The sequence below is a fragment of the Cygnus olor genome, chromosome 2 (genome assembly GCF_009769625.2).
Source record: "Cygnus olor isolate bCygOlo1 chromosome 2, bCygOlo1.pri.v2, whole genome shotgun sequence".
Taxonomy (NCBI): Eukaryota; Metazoa; Chordata; class Aves; order Anseriformes; family Anatidae; genus Cygnus; species Cygnus olor.
In genome coordinates this window covers 43,038,726-43,051,616 of record NC_049170.1, presented here as the reverse complement: position 1 = coordinate 43,051,616, position 12,891 = coordinate 43,038,726, and the positions used below count along the sequence as shown (strand labels likewise).

Genomic DNA, 12,891 nt, shown 5'->3' with positions numbered 1-12,891 from the left:
CTGTATTTTTTATATTGCAAGTAAATATTTACAGATGAAATTATTACTACCACACTTAGGTTATGATCAACATACAAATATTATTGTTTTATTAATAAAATCAGGAATAATGCTTCTTTACTATTTAAGGCATTTTGCAAAGATGATAGTAGGAAAGTAGTTGCAGTATTTTGCAGTGGAGAAGTCTGAAGAACTGAGGCCACAGTTAGAATATACACTGGAAAATTCAATTTCTTTAGCCTATCAAAAAAATAAAATAAAATGACTAGAGGGGCAGCCTGAGAGAGGTGCATAAGTATCTTTGTGGGGAGAATAAACTTGGTACTAAGTTAGGTTCTTTAATCTGGTTGAGAAAGTTGCGATAAGAATCAGATAAATGTAGAAGAGAAATCAGACAGAAATATTTAACTATAAGGAAGATGACCCACTGGCACACATACTTAAAAAGAAGGTTTTTTTTTGTTTTTTTTTTTTTAAATCTATATCTTCAAATCACTTCTGAAAGTTGTATTTTAGTAAAAGACAAGTATTATCTCAACATTAGGTAACTGGGAGTACATCAACTGTCTGTGATATAAAAGAACTCAGAGAAAATTATATGGTTTTAAACAGTCTAAAGCTACAAAATAGCTTTGATTAGTATGAGGCTTCTTAGTACCCAGTCCTCCTTATGTCCTACTCATCATTCTTCTACAGTGCTATGTTCAATAACTTCTTTAATTTATTTTGCTGATTTAATTCCAGGCATCCTAAAAGTCTAACATGGCCACAACCTGTGATTTTCTTTTCCCCTATAACTGATTCAGGTATCTTATGTCCCCAGCTTATCGCTTACTGGTAAGCGATTGCTTCTAGATGCTTGCACTTTGGGGTTTAAAACTGTTTTGTGATGAAAAATAATCTTCCCCTTGTCAGTTACAGTGTAGGAAAATATAATCATTTTGACAAGATGTCCTCATTGCTCATAAATAATGTCTTTTCCAAGTGTGTCTTGCTTGTGTATTTTTCATGTTCATTCCTGTTTGCATGAACGACAGGAGGTTGTCTGCGATCACAGATGGATACATGAGATCTGTAGAAAGCACCCCAGCGAGGACACGTTACAATCCTCCTCCGAGGGTTTGGGCCATCATGTAGCATAGCCTACTGTGCCCAGGGGACCTTTCTGAGCTGCCTGAATCAGTTTCCCCGCACAGAGCTACGGCGCTTCCACTTCACAGAGAAACCTGCTTGTTTCAGAAGAAATCTGATGTAACTAAATGACACCTACTTTATCCTGAAAAACCCTGGAAGACGTGCAGCTTCCTTTGAGGAAAAGAATATACAAATTAAAAGCTTGGCTCTTTCGTTTTGAGTGGAAACTGGAACCAATCCATTTCTACTGAAATCCACGCGAAAATGCTATATATAGAATTAATGACCCCGTGAGGGCTCAAATCCTTGTTTCCCATTTTCTGTCACTCCCTTTCAGTTGCTGAGTCAAATGTTGTTTCCAAAGACTAAATTTAAGACATATAAAGTGCAGATAAGCAGGAGATAAGTTTAATAAAAAACATGTGCTGGCAGAGAAATGCATCCCACTGGAAGCTCCACCAAGAGCACAAGGTAGGGAAAAGACAAGGATAAAGCCTAAACTCCAAACACAACAAGATGGATAAATGCCCCATTATAGACCCCCCTGCTCTTTCTCAAAGGGACACAAGTATCTCCTCAACATTTCCTTCTGGTCTGAGATGATAGAGACAACTAATTGAGAAACTCTTGACTTGGGTCTTTCAGTGGGAATGGCATCGTAACAAGCTTTTATGACAGTTTATGTTGGACAAATTTTCTCACGTTACTGGAAGAAGAATAGTACGAACACACAGCCATTTCCACCTAGACCCTGGCTGATTTATGCTACTGTCTTTGAAGTCTCAGGTTAAGCATTATAGTGGTACCCGCCAGCAGTGCAATACTTGACTGTCTGACTGTCAGCATTTCCATCATAAATTTCTGTTTTCAGAGGCTTATGACTTTGTTATAAAACGTCGCTTGGGGGGTGAATCTTGCAAGGTCGTTTTAAGTTACAAGACAGTAAACAAAATAAAAAAGTTAGTGGTTTCTAATTCTTTCTTTGCACTTTATTGTTTAAAAGGACCTATAAAATGCTTGCTCCACTGTTCAGTTGACTGTGGTACGTGTACGTATGGTATTATTAACATTGCTATCTCTGTAGGGAGGATACTTAAATAATACTTTAATGGCATTTTACTGGGGGGCTCTAAACCCCTAATTTTTATTTCATTGATTCAGTGGTATCAGTAAGTCCCTCCCCAAGGTATATCGCATTGTTTCCCTGTCCCCTTCTCTGTGTCCCAAAGAGTTCTCTTCACAGTACCTAGGGCTTGGGTAATGAAAATTGCTAAACCAAATTACCTGATGGCTCCTAACCTTCTTTGTTCCTCCTTCTTCACCTTTAAGGGCTTCATGCCTATTTTCATGTTATGGCTACCCACTGATATTTGTTCTGGGATCCTGCCTCACCTGTCCCACTCTGGAATTTGCACCTCCCTGGAAGTGCAGCCTCAAGCCTGGCAATATTCTCAGGGATGCACTAGGTTTACCAAAATTTGATCTGGGTTGCAATACCAGATGGAAATTTGAGGATTTTGGAGACACATTCTCATTCCACAGAAGTTTCCAGCACTCTGCAGTGCTGCTGTGAACCCCTTCCAGGGAGGCTTTTCAATGAAAATTTATCACTGAAGGCATTGGAATATTATACAGATATCACACATAGTCTTTGGGGCATGTTTGGGATTTCCAGTTTCATCTGAGATATCCAATTATAAAGCAATTTCCTGGGGAAGATGTAGGATTTGACAGATCATTCTTCTGACTGAAAGTAGGAATGATCCTCATCATATCTAAGCCTGCACTACTGTCCCAGATGATGGATTTGTTCAAGTTAAATTTATAGCACCTTTTATAACACCTTTTCAACCGCCTTCAATTAAACCCTTGAATAAGGAAGAACAAAGCATTTCCCTTCTTCACAAACGCATCCTTAAACTACCTGGATGTTCCCTATCCCCTGGTGCTGCTGACACTTCTCTGCCTCCAAAGCAGCATCACCACTGATCCGCAGAAATCTCCCTTTAAATATTTCCCCTTTCATTTAGCAAAAAATCACCACTGCTTTGGCTCCACTTTGTGTTAGATTTTCTCCCACTCGAAACCTGGCAGTCGCCTTTACAGGCCTTTGGAAAGTCAGGTCTTTTGGCACATAGAGTCACCTTTGTAGTGATAGCACATCTTCAGGATGAATTTAAGTATTTTTCTCCATGCTTTTGGTGCCTTCTCAAACCCAGTATCTCCAGCCTCCCTCCAAGACCTTCTTTCTTACTTACTCTCCTTTCTACTCTCACCAACAACTTTGTTAACGGTCAGTTTGCAAAACCGAAATCATAAAAGATGACAGAGCTGCTTTCAAATTGTATCTCAGAAAAAAATGTCTTCAAATCCAGTTGCTTTGGATTTTTTTTTTCCTTTGCTTCTTTTGAGGATTAAGGACTATGCTTTCATTTTAAGCTCTGAGGAATCCACTTACACTTTCTAAATGAAAGATCAGATGCTGAAGTCATTGAATGACTCTCAGCAACAGGGATTTAAGAGAAACACCTATAGTTTTAAGTCTTGTGATGAAATCCCTGTGTGAGGGTAACACTGCATCATTCCCTCTTTCTACACGCAATCTTACGACAGACTGAACACAAAGCTTCTAATCTGCACCTCCTCCTTTTTCCATATTCCCTGCTTATTAGTATTTCTTGCCCCTCCTTCTCATTTGTCTTTCTACTGTGTGACCGGCTGTCAGTCCCACCTTCTGCTTGCCGGTGTTGGCAGAAACCCATGGTGCCAGCTACCAGCAGTAAGACAAACCCTGCTGAACACCAGCTCCCACGGGCAGTCTGGAGCCAGGTAGCACAGGATCTGAAGTACAAAGATGGGCGAGCTGTGAGGCAGAGGTGGGTGTCCAGAGGTTACAGCAATTCCCTTTCAACTGAATGGATTTCTGTGGAGCCACAGCTGGAGTCCAAAGTTACCCTTCTCTGGCCCCTTGCTCGTAACTCTCCTCCCCAAAATCTCCCCCAGGGTGTACCTAGGCAAAGTTGGGTTCAAGCCACAATGAAACATTCTGGAAAGTTTCAGGAAAATCTGTTCAGCGGCTTTTGAGGGATGCAAGAGAGGAAATAATTTAACAGCTTAAAAAAGAGAGCTAGTTTTGTATGTGCGTACTTTTAAAGAGGATGAACTTTAATGTGACCAGACATTACTCGGATCCAAGATCTAAGAGTGTGATCTAAGAACATTTGAAGTTACCCAGGTTATAAATGATTAAGTAGCCACCTGCAGCATTATGAAACTCCTAATCATATTCATTCAGGAAAAAAATGTGACAATAGTTGTCTACAGTAAGCCTTTACTTCCAATTACTTTTTGAATATACTTGAGATTGACCATTCACATAATTAGACAGAATCAAAAAGTGATTTTTAATCTTCACAGTAGTTAGTTAATAATTGTGAAACATCAAATTCCAAAATTGCTGGGTTTTAGTGTCCGCAAAGTTAACTTCTTGTCCTGTGCTTCTGTGGCTCAGTTAAGAGCTGTGCTAAGTAAGCAGCATGGGGCATTTCCACAAGCAGGCAGCTACACTGATAAAAGGGCCCCAGTCAGAAGATATAATAGGCAGGATCACCACATGGGTTGCTGATCCTGAAAATCTTAAAAAAAAGTCTTCTGAAATCTTAACTGGTCTGAAATGCAGCTGCCATCCCCTAGATGTACCCTGCTTATACCCAATCAGCGTGTGCTCACAATGTAGGTACACTAGAAAGAAACCCTCATGACTACAAGCAAAGCTAAACAAATTCATCTCCTTTGAGTGACATGCAGTAAAATGATACTGAATAGCACGCTATTACAAAAAGAAGATCAGGTGGTCATGTAATTACAGCTTGTACTGGTAATTCTGCAAAGACAAGAGTCAGTATTCAACTGTGGTTCTAAATTTCTGTATTAATTATGGCCTCTCTCAGGTCCACGCGAAGTAAGTGGTATAGTTCGATACAGCCAAGTTTTTACCCCTCTGTTGTTTGCATGGTGATTTACACAACCTTTACATTAGATCACAAAAGCTTTTTGGAATATGTGACATAATTCAATACATTTTCACAAACAAAGTCAATTTTTAAAATACAAGTTTACCCATGAGTTATACCAATCTATATTTAGTGAGCTAGAAAAATTCACGTTATTATCTGCAAGAATGCATAAAGAACAGCATGTCATCTTTCAGCATAAATGTTTTGCCTTTTTCTATTTGAATTCAGACAGCATTATCTTAACATTGTTTGTGCATGATGATCTTTCACATCAAGGACAAAGGTAACACTACAATGTCACTTATCTTGCAAGCTACCTTTTTATCATACAGTACCCTATTTCACTCAGTGGTGTTATGACACTAACATGAGTGCCATGATATGCCAAGATATGGTGTATTTCAAAGAAATTCAAAGGATGACTAAGTCATTTTGCCTCCACTACAAAGCACAACGTATGAATATTCTGTAGAAACAATTATTTGGGATTTTTTTTATCATTATTATTTTTGAACTTTCTTTTGAAGCAGAACACTGATTTACAGCACAGTTACAGATTTCTCTTCTCCTTATTTGCTTTTTCAATACCTTTCTATATATAGCTCTCCATTCCTTGGCTTTTCAAAAGAAAACCGTTTGATTTAAGAATGTTTCAAGCTGTGGAGAATCTATGTAAATATTCCCTGAGAGTAAACATGGAAACTTGTCTTTCCGTACTGACAACGAGCTACATGGTAATAATATGTTGCCCATTTTGTCTAAACTACTCTGACAGTGCTTGTTATATGCAAATATTTCTTCTTAACCTCTTCTCATAGGTTTGAGTTCCTTGCAGCTTTCAAAGAAGCTGTGTTTTTTCAGTTATAGTTCCTCCCCCTTGCTCTTCCAACTGCTAAATTTACTTTTCCTTATTGCAAAATATTTGCTAGACATTTAAACAGTTTCCTCACCAAGTGTGTTCTTTTTGCTGTAGGACATTTATTATTATCCAAGCTTGATACTGCATGGATAGCTCACTATTCCTAGCTATTTTTATTTCCATATACATACATTCAGTGAACTAATTTCTGGAGCAATGAAATGAACATCCTTCTGCACCGGTATTCCTCAGCTCAGTAGAAAGAACAGACGCACAATCTGATAAAGGTGCTGCTCTGCATTTTCGATAGCTATGAGGCTTCAGTGTTACACAGCAGACAGCATTTGCAAAGGACCAAAGTCAAAAAATATGCATAAATCAATTAAGAGTAAGGGTTTTACCTGGCAAAGCCAACTCCTCTGCTGACTCCGTTAGCATCTCTTAATATTCTGGTGGAAATGACATGTCCAAAAGGTTTCAGCATATTCTCCAGTTCCTGCTCATCCATGGAAACGGGTAAATTTGAGATGTATAGATTTGTGGGATCTTGCTCTTGTTGCTGTGACAAAATAAGAGAAATATCCTCAGTTAGGCTTAGCAAAATGGAATAGCTTATGGTTTATAAAATGAGGGCTACTCAAAAGGAGACCAAGCCAAAAAATTATAGCTGCATCATAAGCAAAGCTAGGAAATTTGTTCATGATGACAACATATTTGCAAAATTTCTACAATCTCTCATGCATGTGCTTAACTTTGTGCGTGACTGCTCTTACTGAACTCAGTGACACTACTCATTTATAGAAAATTACTCTCATGCACAAGTGTTCTTGGGTTTGTGTCCTAATTTAACAAACAGATTGTGAAGAAAACATGATTTCCACAAATGTGCTCACTGTTAACATAAATAAAGAAGTAAAACTCAACACATGTTTTCAGCAGATGTGCTTTCCAGCCTGCAGACTTCCCATTCAACCTGTTCATCATGAGTGAGGTTGGTTGAAAACACAGACATTTTCCCCAGTATCTTTTCCTTCTTTTTTCCCCATCAAAAATGTCTTAGTAGGTAATATGCAAGAACACCCAACTGGGAGCAGGGAGTTCTGCAGTTCAAGCTAAAGGTACTGGTAACACAGGTCACATCTTTATTCTCAGATCAAATTTAAATTATTATAAAGTAAAGTTTTCAATATGACTAATTGAGAAAATAAATTTGAAGACAGTTTTTGCATTCTATTTTTGAAATTCAGGCTATGTTTTCAGGTTCAGTCTCAGAATATTCCAATTCTGTTCTTGCCTACTGAACAACTGAAAAGAAACAAGAGGCATAGGTGCAGTATGCAAAATAAGTGTCTTAAAATGGTAAATGAAAACCTTGCCTACAAACAGGTCCTGATTACACTAAATCAATTTAGCTAAGACCTTGCAAATTTTCATGGCTCCAGTGCCATATTCACTGGTAGCAGCTTTACTTACTATCTGATCACCTGTCAGTACAAGCCTCATTTAGATCAGGCATGATGACTTAATTTTATCTAATGGTTAACAACCAAAAACGTAAGATGCAATTTCTATGCTATGCAGTAAGCCAGATAATACATTACCTAACACAGTCTTCTGAGACAGATTTTTGGATTTTGTTTCTTACACATTTTAATGGGCAAAATGAATTTGTACTAGTTCAACACTGAGATGCATATGACGATAGCATTATCTTTTTTTTTGCTAGGGGGTGTCCTAAAACCAGACAAACAACCTTCCAGCAGCACCACAACCTTACGCTGAGGAAATCACACACAGTCCTGCAGCCATCTGCCCCAGTTTAACTAAACTGGTTTCAAATTACATCCCATTAAAATCAGCGCAGACGTGTCTTGTCAAACACAACGAATTGCAGGTCCCATTTTTGGAAGATGTATGAAGACAGCACAGAACCAAGATGTCTGCTCTATCTCTGCCCTACACATTCAAAGCTTTGAAAAGAAAAGCAGAAATCCGAGCTTCAAGCTGTGATTCACAAGCCCATCCTTTACAGGGACATGGATGACTAAACAAAGTCCAGCTTAGCAAAATACCAGAATCAGAAGCCAAATAAAGTTTTCAGCTTCACCTATGCCAGGCTCAAGGGATATTTTAGCCCTTTTGGATGAGAAGAAAAGCTCCAAAATCAGGAGGCATGTAATGCTTTTCTACTGCATAATTTGGATTCTGACCTAAGAGCTGTGACTACTTGCCTTTGGACATACTGCTTAATGCCCATTGCATTCTACCTTTGCATCTCCAGACCCATTACCCCCTGGAAACTACCCATAACCATGCAGGTTGAATTCACTGCTATTTTACAAAACAGAAATAAATGTAGGCAATGTAGGCACATTTTCAAGCTGCTGTCCATAAAAATATACCTGATTATTACTATGCCTTATAGTTAGGTGCAGAGGACAGGAAAACCACACACAGGGACAGCAAACTTACTGCTAATTGAGAAGTTACAACCCCAAAATCCCCAAAGAAAAACATTCTTTCCCTTTCCAATCCTCTCTCCCTGCAGTCATCCTCCTTTCTTTTTCACTTCAATTTACGTTCATGCAGATCAGAAAGCTAGTTCTGCTCCAAAAGATATTAGTGAGGGGTTGGAACAGGGACAGTATTGACAATGTAAGGGAAATCATGCAAACATTGCTGGGGTGGAAGGCAGGCAAGAAAAGAGAGGAATATGAGCTTCTGATTATATTTTTAGCTTTGGGAGGGGAAAAAAATGGAAGAAAGAAAGAAAAAGACTAAACATTTTCCTTTATTTTTTTCTTCATCTTTCCCCTTTTTTGTGTGCAAACTGTTTTAAGATTTATTGCCTGATACTTTTTTTTTTTCCTGCACAGGCCACAAGAGGGAAACATGGAAAGATATAGGAGATCAGGAAATGTCTTCATTGTTCCTAAGTACTTTGAAAATCACAGAATCACAAAATCACTGAATGGTTGGGGTTGGAAGGATCCTCTGGAGGCCATCTGGTCCAAAACCCGCTCAAGCAGGGACCCCTAAAGCAGCTTGCCCAGGATCACGTCCAGGCAGCTTTTGAGGAAGTGCTCCCTCCTCTGTCCCAGATTTGGTCTCAGCTCATCCCTTCTTCCCCACTTGCTCCCAGAAATATGAACCTGAATTTCCTATACGCCTGGTAACTTGAAATCAACAGGCTGATGCAACTGGAGCAGGTCTGGGGGAAGAGGGCCCCAAAGTTGGCAACTCCAGCAATGTGTTGCACAGGAAGGAATTATGCTATGGCGGTTGAGCAACTCACTGATTAGTTACTGAGAAACAGGGGACTTTTGGTAAATAATGATCACTGTACATTTGATTTACATCAGTCTGCCTGCACCTTGAGCCAGAGGATGGCTGAGCATCAGAAACTCCCAAATGGGTTCCCTCACAGGAGCGCAGGGGATGCAGCACAAGCACGGGCTGGCTTTTATTTTTATTTTTTTTTCCACCGTGCCAGAGCCTACAAAGCATTAGCTGCAATTAACTCGAATTAAAACAAAGAGCAGCCCCAGCCCGTTGTCCCTCTGTCTCCCTTGCCTCCTGTAGGCTCGCATCAGCATGGCCTAGCGCACTCCCCACAGCCCTGGTGGGGTCCTGCCCGGCCTGCCCCGGCCTGGAGCCAGCAGGAGGGGCTCAGGCAATTTGAGCAATTGAGGCAATTAATATTATGCAAACCTCTACCCGTTGACTGGTTAAGGACTTTGATTAATCAACCAATTGGTGCTCAGGCTTGTCAATATTAAGGGAAAAAAAATTTAGCAGTATTATGCAGATGAGATCCCCACAGCCAAAAGGACAGACTAAGATGGAAAGAGCCGCGTTATGCCTCAGTAACTGCACAACATCCTTTGCTTTCACTGAAGCAATTCATTCCAGCAGAATATTAAAATGAGAACTTTTTCTTTTGACTACTCAGTTTTCAAGCTGTGGCAAACAAATAAAATAAATAAGAGCTGCCGCCAATGTGTCTCACTTCTGGAGTAAGAACACATAAGCCTTTTAACTGTGTTAGAGATTAAATGCCGTTGTTTTAAATATCCATGGAAAGTTTAGCTACACTCTGAGGATGAATGAAAGACTAGCAGGCCACATCACTCTCTCACAAGGATTTACCAATCCTATCTTTTATCAATGTGATAAACAAGGGCTGCAAGCAGAGAGAGAGACAGATGAGGCCACTAACGCTCCCTCCACAATGCAGCAGTGTTTTCAAAGAAAGGGAAAAAAAATCCATGTTATTTTTCCTTACTATACAAATATAACATTTAGAGAAATACCCCTTTCCTTTAAAGAGAAATATAACCCCAAAGAAGCCATATCTCTCACCACAAACTAAAACAAGATAAAAAGCCTTCCCCAAGCGATGAAGCTTTGTGAAGCATGTTATGCTTGGAGGTGAGCACATATTACAGGAGCGGTATGGAGCGGTGTGTCCCTGCCACTATATGGGAAACCAGCCATGCCTCGCACAAGACCCCACGGCCATGTACCCTCCTCACAACGCACATTTCTTAGCCTTGGCCCCGCTCCCCACATGGGGCTGTGTTGTATCTGGCACCAGAGCTCTTCACCATCTTTTCCTCTGCAGCTCAGAGGTGCTCATTTCACCTGAACCTTTTCATCCCAGCTTCCCAAGCTCTGATGTGCCATACATGCTTCCCATCCCCAGTGTGGCTGCGAAGCTTCTCACTTTAAAAGGCAAGTGTCCTACTGTTCAAAATGTGCCTGTTTGCAGACAAGATGAGCCTAACCAGAAAAAATAAATGTAAGCACCCCGCAAACTGCTCACCTTTCATCATCCAACCTAGTTTACAGTCAAGTTTCTGTCTTCAGGAAAGGTTCACATCCTAAGGCTGCAGGACTGGTGGGGACTGTGGTGCCTGGACCCATGCAGTGTGGCCCAAACTCTCCCTCTTTCATTTAATTCTTCCTGGGGCTTGTCACCAGACGTTAAAAAACACTGCTTTTCCACCTTGGGATGCTAAAATCCCATTTATTCTCGTGTCCAACCCCAAACTGACCAGCCATCAATATCAGCCCTACTTTCAAGAGAGAGAGCTGAAAGTCATTCATGTGAAGCTCACCATCCCTTCAGAACTACATTTTCCTCTTATGCCTCCAATATTTCGGATAGGAGTAGAAGGGGTCAAGCAGCAGAAAGCCACGCACCACCCACACACATGTCCAGCAGGTTTGGATACCCCACATTCAACGCAGCAAGGCAATCAGCAAAGTGCTGCAGAGCCCGCTGTGCCACATGGGCTTTATAGTCCCTGTCCTACCACAATGGGGACACCAGAGGGGAATGGCACACCAGTCAATCCCGTCACGTCCTGCCAAAGCACACAATAACCCTCAGGTGAGAAGGGGGCTTGGAGGAGGCAGCAGCACAGCTCCTCTCCTTTTCCCAGACCCCATGCACTAAACACCACTAATTAATGGGTACAAAGCCAAGCCAAGCTGCTGCTTTTTGAAGGGCGGGGAGGGGGGGGGGGGAAGGGGGCTCTGGAGACTGCTGCGTGTGCCAGCTACAAGAGCATCACTCTCAAGGCATGCAAACGTGCAAGTGCAGTCTCAAGGTACAGTCAAAAGCCTGCTCCTGGCTGTCCTCACTGAGTTTCATTTTTCCCCAGATCTTCTGTTTGACAGCCCAGGGAGGGTGACACCTCCAAAGCACAGCTTGCACTTGCACTGCAGCCCCACAGAAATGGGGGTGAATTCATCCCAGAGGCCCCAACACTCTGAAATCCAGACTTAGACTCACACTGCAGACTGAGATCTTTCTGGGTCCTGGCATGTGCCAGTTTGCATGCGTACAGAGTGCCACAAAATGGGTTGCCAAGGAAGAAAAAAAGGAAATGAACCCAATTAAAGCTCCTCTCCAGACAGCCGCAGGGCTTTTTGCAGATCCCTTTGCTCCCACCCCAGCCTGTTTCCCCATCTTCATAGCCCAAATACTGCAGCTGCTCTGTCACGTTAGCTTCAGGGACGCTAACTGCAAGCCCATGTCATTAAGCCATTCTGGCTGGGAGTGTGCATGACGGACACTCCAAAACTGGCCAAAAACACAGCTAGAAAGGTTTAAAAGTGTGAATACTGCAAACCAACAGAAGGTTAAAAACAAGGTTTTGACTCAGTCCCAGCATCAGAGCATTTCCAGCATTCAGCAGCAGGCGTCTTGCTGTAAGGCTCTGGAATTCAGCAGTCAGGAGCAGTTGTACTGGGGAAACAGCCAGAAACTTTGTCACTGCCTTTTAGCAAGAACTGAGTCAGTCACTCAGCTCCCAAGGTCCATGCCAAGGAGGCAGAAGAAGTTTATAATGCAGAGGCTTTGAAACACACTACACGAACATCATTTGAAATGTATAAAACCCAGTGGAGGGAGTGCTGCAACTCAAAGTTGCCGTTTGCTTTGCTGGACCCTCCTAGCCACTCCTGAAAGAAAGGACAATGCTCAGATGGGATTTTCTCTCCCATCTTGAGATAATCTTTGGAAGCACTGCATGAAAAGCTGAAAGAACAGTTTCTGCTGGTGCAAGAAGAGGCTGAGCCTTTTTTACCTAGGACATTTAGTAATGCATTCTTTAAAGACACATAGGGAGGGGCTGGCAGGTTTTGGCTATGTTACTTTTCCCCCAAAGGAATTGAAACCTTCTGTAATCTCAGTAGGACTGGAAACTAAGTCTGTTTGGGTTATTCAGGAATCCCATATACCAATTCTTTTTATTCAACCTGAGTTATTTCTCCTTGGAGCAGCTTGCTCTAGAAGTTAAGCACAGATTATTAGTTCAAACCGTTCCTTTCCTATCTTCCAAAATTATTCCAGGAACACATATGAATATAACT

At 41.2% G+C, this 12,891-nt stretch overlaps 1 protein-coding gene across 16 annotated transcripts in view; it reads right to left on the bottom strand.

The window, feature by feature from the left end:
• RBMS3 (RNA binding motif single stranded interacting protein 3) overlaps positions 1–12,891 on the bottom strand; it is a 708,023-nt gene that overhangs the window by 146,624 nt on the left and 548,508 nt on the right. For all 16 annotated transcript variants that reach the window (XM_040549120.1, XM_040549111.1, XM_040549115.1 and 13 more), the window contains one exon: positions 6,411–6,568. In XM_040549120.1, coding sequence (XP_040405054.1) covers positions 6,411–6,568 — 158 coding nt within the window. The remainder of the gene's footprint in view (positions 1–6,410; positions 6,569–12,891) is intronic.